This window comes from Barbatula barbatula (genome assembly GCF_947034865.1).
Source record: "Barbatula barbatula genome assembly, chromosome: 25".
NCBI lineage: Eukaryota > Metazoa > Chordata > Actinopteri > Cypriniformes > Nemacheilidae > Barbatula > Barbatula barbatula.
The window spans coordinates 886,350-896,461 of record NC_136788.1 but is presented as its reverse complement, the minus strand read 5'-3'; the positions used below and the strand labels follow the sequence as shown (position 1 = coordinate 896,461).

Sequence of the window (10,112 nt, the reverse complement as noted above, 5' to 3'; positions counted from 1 at the left end):
ATGATATTCCAGAAAAGGCATAGTCGACAAAACTAACATCACAACTTTAAACTCAACAACGTGCCTTTAGAGCAAACCCAGAACTACACATATCTCGGGATAAACATCAGTAACACCGGAAACTTAAACAAGGCAGTGAACGACCTTAGAGACAAGGCACGAAGAGCTTTTTACGCTATCAAAAGGAATATAAAAATCCACATCCCAGCTGGAATTTGGCTTAAAACAATCCAATCCGTTATAGAACCAATAGCACTTTATGGATGTGAGGTTTGGGGTCCCCTCACCAACCAAGAGTTCACCAAATGGGACAAACACCCAACTGAGACTCTGCAAACAGAAATGTGTAAAAACATTCTACGGGTACAACGCAAAACCCCAAACAACGCCTGCAGAGCAGAATTAGGACTATATCCTCTAATAATTAAAATACAAAAAAGAGCGATTAAATTCTATAACCACCTTAAGAACAGCGATACAGAATCACTCCATCACAAAGCCTTACGTCATCAGGAGCTGAACCCAGAGAAAAGTTTTCTCATCCAACTGATCTCAGAACTAACTCTAAAACCCCAAACGTGTCCAACTGAACCCCAAACTCCAGCCAGAATTAACCAAATGATAAAAACACAAAAAGAAAAATATCTCAAACACTGGACAGAAGCAACAGCTCAGCAAAGTAAACTTGAATGCTATCGGTCATTAAACAGAGAATATAAAGCGGCAGAATACCTCAAAAGCGTATCAGACCCTAAACTAAGAAAAGTGTTGACCATGTACAGACTCAGTGAACACAAGCTCACTGTGGAGACGGGCCGACACAGACAGACATGGACTCCAAGAGAAGAGCGACTGTGTCCACACTGCACACAGAGACAAGTGGAAACAACAGAGCTGCACTTCTTAACCTCGTGTCCAAACTATACGGACATCAGAGAAACATTCTTCCCCCAGTTCACAAACTTCCACAAAGACTTCAAGCAGTTTCAACAACAGGACAAGATCTCATACATACTGGGAGAAAAGCCCATCAGCTCAAACCTGACGGCGAGATACGTCAAGTCCTGTCACGACAGAAGAGCAACAACCAGCACAACACACACAACACAGACACAACACAACACAACACTGACACAACAACAGGACAAGATCTCATACATACTGGGAGAAAAGCCCATCAGCTCAAACCTGACGGCGAGATACGTCAAGTCCTGTCACGACAGAAGAGCAACAACCAGCACAACACAGACAACACAGACACAACACAACACAACACTGACACAACACTGACACAACACAGACACAACACAGACACAACACTGACACAACACAGACACAACACAGACACAACACAGACACAACACTGACACAACACTGACACAACACTGACACAACACTGACACAACACACACACAACACAGACACAACACAACACAACACTGACACAACAACAGGACAAGATCTCATACATACTGGGAGAAAAGCCCATCAGCTCAAACCTGACGGCGAGATACGTCAAGTCCTGTCACGACAGAAGAGCAACAACCAGCACAACACAGACAACACAGACACAACACAACACAACACTGACACAACACTGACACAACACAGACACAACACAGACACAACACTGACACAACACTGACACAACACAGACACAACACAGACACAACACTGACACAACACTGACACAACACACACACAACACAGACACAACACAACACAACACTGACACAACAACAGGACAAGATCTCATACATACTGGGAGAAAAGCCCATCAGCTCAAACCTGACGGCGAGATACGTCAAGTCCTGTCACGACAGAAGAGCAACAACCAGCACAACACAGACAACACAGACACAACACAACACAACACTGACACAACACTGACACAACACAGACACAACACAGTAGGGCTGTAGTCAACCAAAGAAATGCTTAGTCGACCAAAGTCCTGTCCTGCGCAGCGATCAGTCGACTAAAAAAAAAAAAAAAAAAAAAAAAAAAAAAAAAAAAAAAAGACGCGATGTTCCACAGTCTTGTCATCTTGTTTTGTAAAATGCAGCCAGACAAAAGATTTAGATTTCTTGGACATTTTGTCCACTAAAGCCAAAACAACTAGCGTTCTAACTGAATGAATACAGCAAAACTACCTATATTCCTTACTGAGCGCGAAGCAGCAGTGCAGCCATGCAGCCACACGTGGTTCCCGAGTGTTCAACGTGGTGCACTAAACTGTGGCGCTGTTACAAAATAGCCAAAATTAAAGTATTTAAAGTTGGGGATGAAACATAGGCTAATTAAATTTAGAATACAGTAGTATATAACTGCTTATAAAAGGAATAAATATCAAGGAGTAAATCAATGAAAATGTCTTCATTGGTAAAAAAAAAAAAAAAAAAAAAAAAAAAAAAAATAGGCAACTGGTCGACCAATGAGAATGTCAGTCGACCAAGACGGCATCGACCGATTAGTCGACTAAACGACTAAAGTTGACAGCCCTACAACACAGACACAACACTGACACAACACTGACACAACACAGACACAACACAGACACAACACAGACACAACACAGACACAACACTGACACAACACAACAGACACAACACAACAGACACAACACAACAGACACAACACAACACTGACACAACACAGACACAACACTGACACAACACTGACACAACACTGACACAACACTGACACAACACTGTTACAAAACTGACACAACACAACACACACAACACTGACACAACACAAAACTGACACAACACACACAAACTGACACTTATGACAGGATCCTGTCACTTTCACTAAGAACTTTTGTCAATACTTTGCACTTTTATGTCTGTATTGATGTGTACATATTGTTTCTTATATAGGATACTCTTATTTTATTTTATACAGAATGTTTATATCTAATCTTCCTGCTTTGGCAATGTAAAACACTTTTTTATCATGCCAATAAAGCTTTTTTGAATCTTGAATCTCTCTCTTTAGAGAGAGAGAGAGAGAGAGAGAGAGAGAGACAGAGGGAATAAAATCAACTCTTCACAATCACCATATTCATGACAGCATTAGTCTTTATTAATAAAGCTTCATCGTTCATTTATTTTGAATATTACTCATGTGAATGTCCATGTGCATTGTAACGCTACTGAATGTTGTGACATCAAACCTTTGCAGTGGCTGCAATCTCCTGAAGGCCTTTGTTAGCAGCATCTTTGATGATGGGGGTCATGAGGCCACGCTGTGTTGCCACGGCGATGGAGATGTGGATAGAGTCAAGAGCCTGAGGTCCCTCAGCAGACCAAGTCACATTCACCTCAGGCATCTCCTGCCAGAAACAAGCAAACACATTTAAAGGCAGAAGTGAACTGCGTCCCTCCATCATGTAGCGCACACACACACACACGTTCAGTTGGTCAGCAAAGAAATACGATGTCTGATTTGTACAAAATAACAAACACTGGGCAGGGCAGAATGACCAAAAATCTATTTATTAATTTTATTTCACAGTAACAATCTCCCATTATAATTATATATTGTATACCACATTTTTCTTTATTTAAAGAGTTTATAATCAGATATTATTTACTTATCTTGTGGCGAGATCATATGTATGCAGTGGGAAGATAAGACAATATGTATTACAATTATGTATGTGAAAGCGATAGGACGTCCTATTGAATTCCAGATTAGGACAAAATAAAAAATATCATTTGGTCCACAGCAGGCCTCAAAATGATGAAAACACAACCTCAGAGGAACAACAACCCATGACATATTTATTTCATAAAAACAAAAAAGGGAAAAGCATTGGGTGAAATATTAAGCACACCCTATGATTCAGTTGCTTGTCGGTCCAGTTTTATCAGCAGTAAACTGAAGTATTGACTGTATGATTTTTTATTTCTCACATCGTTCTGCAGGAATTCTGGCTCACTGTTCCTTGCAGCGGTGCTTCAGTTCATTGAGGTTTGTGGGCATCTGCTTCTGCACAGAGCCATTCATGTTTCACCACACTGGGCCATTATTCTTCTCTTTCCGTCATTCTGCTGATTTTTGTACTGTTGCATGCCGAATACTAGACAAACTTTCTATGTTGGACAGATGGCCACACATTTGACTAGAATACTTTAGAACAAAGAGGATATCATGATCAACTGGATGACAGGCATGTGCGCAGGTCCTGTGACTACAAAACCATCACCTCTTCACCAGCATACTTCACTTTTGGTACGAGGTGTTTTTGTTATACATGGTGCTGTGCATTATGGCTAAACATCTACATCTTGTTCCAGAGTTCTTTTTGTTTTCTGTGCTGCATAAGAGACTTCTTTCAGACAATCCTTCCAGTCATGCCGTACCTGTCGGGACTTTCTCTAACTCTACTGTCACGAACTTGATCATTTACCATGATAACTGAGGCCTGTAGAGTCTGAGGGTTGTTTGTAACTTCTCGGAGCACTGCATGGATTGACCTTAGGGTAGGATGTCTACTCCTGGAAAGATACTTCCGTTTTTTTTAAAAAGAGCGGCGTCGGCAGTATTCTAAAGCTTAAGCATGGGGATGCTATTGTGGCACCGGTACACCGTGCACCCCAGGAGTGTACTGTATGTGTAACATCACTTACTCGGAGTGTGACAGCAACGGCTTTGATGATGAAATCATTGACTGACACCTTGATGTTCTCTGAACACACAAACACAGATACAGTCAACACAAACCGCACACACTTGACATGCCTTTAGAACGTGAATCAAATGATTGATTTGGTGGACAAACCAGTAAGCAGTCTAATATTGATTTGTTTGTGTGGATCATTTCTGCTGGGATGTGTGTGCATGCTCTCACCTTTGGCCAGCTCTTTTCTGAGCTTCATGACAGCGCCGACATCACATTCCACTGAAGCGTACGAGTGAGGGATGGTGTTCTTAGACAGTGTGAGTCTCTGAGCGATGACTCTCCTGACGTTAGAGGCCGGTATCTCTGTGAACGTGCCCTGACAACATATTGAACATTTCTGTCATGTGCATCTCGTAAACTGAAGTGGTGCAAATCACCTAAACGTGTGTGTTCATTCCTGACTGCTCCTGTGCCTTGTACAGTACATACAGCGCATTAAATCCTTTTTTTATTGTATATTTAAACAAAATCTCTTATCGATATGAATCTGTGTACAGCAAACCCTCAGGAGTCAAATAACACGGCACAAAGTGAATCTGGTCTTGAGTCGGTCGAAAGCCATTAAGCTTGTTTAGATGTCTTGGCAGATTTCCGGGGTTCTCAGTGTCAAGTTTAGTGAATGACTCACCGGAGCTCCAGGTTTTCCGGGCACAGTGATGGGTGGGTATGAGGGTCGGCCTGTGGTGGGGACAGCAGGTGGAGAGGGGGTTGGGGCGGCAGTGACTGGAACAGAGGGGGCTGATGGGACTTTTTCCCTCTGATTCAACAGTTTCAGAACATCTCTAAGAAAGACACAAATAACAACAAGTGAGTGTCTCTCCCCCTTCAAAAATAACCTTATAAAAATAGGTACATAAAGTCTAATCTATCTGGATCCTTGATGGTTAGGGCTTAGGAGTAGCGTGAAGATTAGAGGATACAACAAACAGTTTGTATAGTATACAATTGTGTGTGTGCATGTTGGTCTCACTCTTTAGTAATGAGACCACGTGGGCCTGTAGCCTTCACCAGATGAGGATCCAAACCATGTGTGTCCAAAATGTGTCTGGCAGCCGGACTCAAACGCAGCCTGACCAAACACAAATCACATCTCAAATACACGGCAAATAAAACACACGACTAATCTGCTTATATTTGACCATCTGAGGGCTCACACCTGTGCTACCACTAAAATGACCTTGACACTGAGAAAAGCTTCACAAGATGTTTGTGTTGCAATAACTTTTAGAAAATGTTCTAAGAACTGCATATAGAAAATCCTTTCCATGCATCAGACACGATCGAACGGATACTGACAGCTTCAGTGCTCCAGGTGGACGCGTCGAGGCCACAGGAGGGGCAGGGACTTCTGCAGTAGGCGGTGCCGAAGCTGGTCTTACTGGGTCAAGGGGTGGGATTTCAACTTGTTTCCAGTCTTCACCTTCAGCAACCATCAAAGCAATGGGAGTTCCCAAACGCACACCTTGACTGCCATCCTGCACCTGAAACACACACACAACAACAAACAAGACTTTAAAGTTTAAACCATTATGAAATATTGAACAATGTTTGAGCACAGTGTGTTGCGTGTCCACAATCTAATATTAAACCAGCTGTGTAATGCAGCATTAAAAGCTCCCCGTCTCTCACATGTACTCACTAGGATTTTGGCGAGGACTCCATCATCACTGGACTCCAAGACCACCACAGCCTTATCGGTCTCAATTTCACAGAGAGCGTCTCCAGCCACAACTTCATCACCTGTTCAAACCCACATCACATCAGTGTTTCTGTAAACAACATTATTTGAACAACCTGGAATATATGTTCACTAGAACCATCATTTATGTATGCCTCTGCTGTTTGTTCGAAGTTTTTGAGGTTAACGGTGAGGTTTTACACTTTGTGGATTCTATTGCACTTTACATTGGATATAAGCCAAATGGTTTAGGGTACAAGGGGTCGCATTTCACGGTTTTAAGTCAGAATGTGTGAGAATGCACGGTGACATCAGAGCGATGCATCCTGTAATGCAGAGTATGAAGGACTGACATGATATTTGGCAGCAGGTTTTAATCAGGGATGGGCACAGTACTCGATCACTCTTGTACTCGAACGTGACAGCGACGATCGATCATAAAAACGATGATCTGAGTTTAAAAAAATATATTTTTTTCTGATTGGTTATAGCAGCATTTTGGGCAGCACCTTGAGTCCTGATTGGTTAGCGTGGCCAGAGTGCGGTCCAAAGTCCAAACCGAAAAAAAGAGAAAATGGCTTCAAAGCCACGTAGTGACGTCTGGCTTCACTTCGAAAAAAGATGAAAAAAACAGTTCAGTGCAAAATATGCAGCGTCAAGCTGTCACACTAATCTACCCCAAGTATAATGCGTTATCATCTAGTATTTATACATAAAATGTCTTCCGATACCCCCAGAGACGCAACTTAGACAAGCAGCACAGCCAGAGGTGAAAAGATGACAACTAATCACCGAAATGATAGCGAAGGATTTGCTGCCCATTCGTTTTGTCGAAGGAGCAGGGTTTAAAGATCTGATGAATTACGCTGAACTTCAGTATAACGTCCCATCCCGCAAGACAGTCACAAGAAAAATAGAAGCTCTATATGAAACAACTGCTTCACTGAAAGACAAACTGTCAAAAACAGCGAGGATGGCTATTACTACGGACACATTGACCTCACTGACCACTGAATCCTATATAACGCTAACTTGTCATTACATTGCTGAATGGGAAATGCATAGTGCAGTTAGCCCTGTCGCGATAGTCAATATATCGACTTATCGTGCAATATAAGGAAATTAGTGCGATCATTTTTGGTGCTGTGATATATTGCAATTGATTTTTAAAATAATTATTATATTATTCTTTTCATAAAATGTCACCAACATTTTACTCGATTGCGCTGCATCGTCTGCTCTCTATGGCGGAGGCGGGGCTTCAGGCAGTGCGTCTATCCACACACACATACGTGAGATGGATTTGGTTTTAAAGCCGCAATCTACAGCCTTTTCCCGTCAGTGCAAATACAAACGTGACAGCGCGAGATTGCGCACACTCACGGATAGAAAGGGCGAGTTACGCTTTCTCGGAATCTGCCTGATAATTATAAATTGGCCTGTTGAGGCATCTATGCCTCTGTCAGACACTTTAAAAGTCTAAACCAACTTTGATAAACATTTAACTTTGCTTTGTTCTAGTTTTTGTTAACTGCACTGCACTTTTTTTAAACAAGGGTGTATTTATTACTATTTATTTGGGTTTCTTTAATATTTTTAGACAATGTCTAAATATTCTTAAGAATAAAACATTCTTTGTTCTTCGGAAGAGTACTTGCATTTGTATGCTATTATATTGTAATACTGTCAATATATAATCAGTAGCATTAAACAGTCTTAAAAAGACAATAATATCACATATCGCAATTAATTTTGGTGTAATATATCGCACAACAAAATGTAGTTATCGCGACAGGCCTAAGTGCAGTGTTGGAGACGCGCAGTTTTGACGAACGACATTTTAGCCAATATATTGTAAAATAACATTTTTGTTTATCAGAAAGTGCTAATGTAATCCAAAATATTGCTAAATGTGACACTGTAAAAAAACTACTTGTAAGTCGCTTTGGATAAAAGCGTCTGCCAAATGAATAAATGTAAATCTAGAGCACTGCTCCCCGTGTCACAACCTGCTGAAAAATCCAAACACAGGCTTTAAATTGTCCTGTCATCTCCTGCTGCCTTTTGTCATGGTTCACTCATGTCAGAGATGTCTTAAGATGATAAACATCCAGCAAACCACTGCTCTGCATTACCCGTCGGTCAGTTTATCGCTTAATAAATAACTCAAGCCTTTATGAAAACCCGAGATGTTTCACTATATTTATTTCAAGGACTAAAAAACCCCCTTGAAAAACAATCACCTTCCTTCTTCAGCCATTTGACAATGTTGCCTTCCTCCATGGTTGGTGAGAGCGCCGGCATCTGAACATTCAGAGGGGTGACACCTGCCAGACACAAAAACACATCATCATTATCCCAATGTTCATACAACAGATTCTCTTTTTCAATATGGTTCTATAGACGCTTTGGTCGGGTCCAATAGCCTGGCTGGCCCGAAGTTAACATCCGGTCTGTGTTTGTTTATCGGTCTGGCTAGAGGAGGCTAATCATTTATATATTTAGATTTGATTTCCTTAATTGTAATTACATGTATAATAATTGCATGAAATAAACAGTTGGTCGACATTTATTGTATATTCATTTTATTTAAAAAACAGGTTTCTTGTAGTTCAGTGGAAAGAGCATTGCATTAACAACGCAAGGTTGTGTGTTGGACCCCAGGGGATTGCAGATACCTGTGTATAAATCTATAGGATAATGCAATGTAAGTCACTTTGGATAAAGGCGTCTGCCAAATGCCTAAATGTAAACACCAGACGCGCACAAAATCCATCAATCAGGATGATCAGCCATAACAGTCTGTAACAGACATAATCGATGAATATATGATCATTCATTCATCAGTCAGTCTATCAAAGCAATAAGAGTTTTGGACAAACAGTAAATCCAGCACATAAACTGGACACAGTTGACAGAAACCGCTCAGGTCATACGAGCGCATCGAAGGCCAACTGACGTCGAAACTGTACGTACAGCAAACAGTAAGTCAGTCGTGTTTGAACAGAACAGAACAGATCACCTCGACAGACTGAATCGAGACAGACTGTATAAAACTGACTGTGCTGAACTGGCTCCAGGACCAGTGTCCTTCTGTGGTGACAGTACAAACTCACTCACTCACTCACTCTCTCTCTCACTCACTCACCACAAACCGACGGAGACTGAAACACGCATCTGAAGCTCGAGGTCCATACATATTTACTCTGCGTCACTAATTTACTCTGCGAAAGGAATTTATTATATGTTATTAATGTAAGAGCGCCGCGCCCGATGCGCATGCACGCCGCCATCTCTGTGTCCTTCCCACAGTCAGCTAGTGTTCGTTCCCGTCTGTTCTTTACAGGCGTCATGCGCGTTACCGCCGCCTGCTGTACTGGAGCTACTATTAGCTTTAAAGTGAAGGTAACATGCTATGTAGTGCATTCAGACTACTTTACACTTGAACTTGCTGGCTTCTCGTGCTTAACGTGGTCAATTTGTTAAAAGTTTTTTTTAAAGTCTGGATCGCCGTTTCGTAACAGACATCATATTGCTTTTATTGGGCAATTCTCCCAGGAAAGCCCCGCAAGGCGAAAGAAAGAGCCCGTCCACACGCCAACCGACGAGCCATCAAGATTGGCCAAGTACAACTCGCTGCAACTTGCGGTGGATGTTTTTTTTATTTTATATTTGTATTAAATGCTTGTAGAAGATAACAAAAAAACATTTACAACAACCATTATCATTGTCAATACAACCTCC

General features: G+C 41.5%; 1 protein-coding gene across 1 annotated transcript in view; it reads right to left on the bottom strand.

Moving 5' to 3' along the window:
- Positions 1 to 9,731, bottom strand: part of pdhx (pyruvate dehydrogenase complex component X) — a 16,680-nt gene extending 6,949 nt beyond the window's left edge. The window contains exons 1-9 of the mRNA XM_079450547.1: positions 9,517 to 9,731; positions 8,612 to 8,695; positions 6,330 to 6,430; positions 5,987 to 6,171; positions 5,661 to 5,759; positions 5,319 to 5,472; positions 4,859 to 5,006; positions 4,638 to 4,696; positions 3,179 to 3,337 (exon numbers count right to left, since the gene is read on the bottom strand). Of these exons, the coding sequence (XP_079306673.1) occupies positions 3,179 to 3,337; positions 4,638 to 4,696; positions 4,859 to 5,006; positions 5,319 to 5,472; positions 5,661 to 5,759; positions 5,987 to 6,171; positions 6,330 to 6,430; positions 8,612 to 8,695; positions 9,517 to 9,721 (1,194 nt within the window). The 5' untranslated portion in view covers positions 9,722 to 9,731. The remainder of the gene's footprint in view (positions 1 to 3,178; positions 3,338 to 4,637; positions 4,697 to 4,858; positions 5,007 to 5,318; positions 5,473 to 5,660; positions 5,760 to 5,986; positions 6,172 to 6,329; positions 6,431 to 8,611; positions 8,696 to 9,516) is intronic.
- Between the last annotated feature and the right edge of the window lie 381 nt (positions 9,732 to 10,112).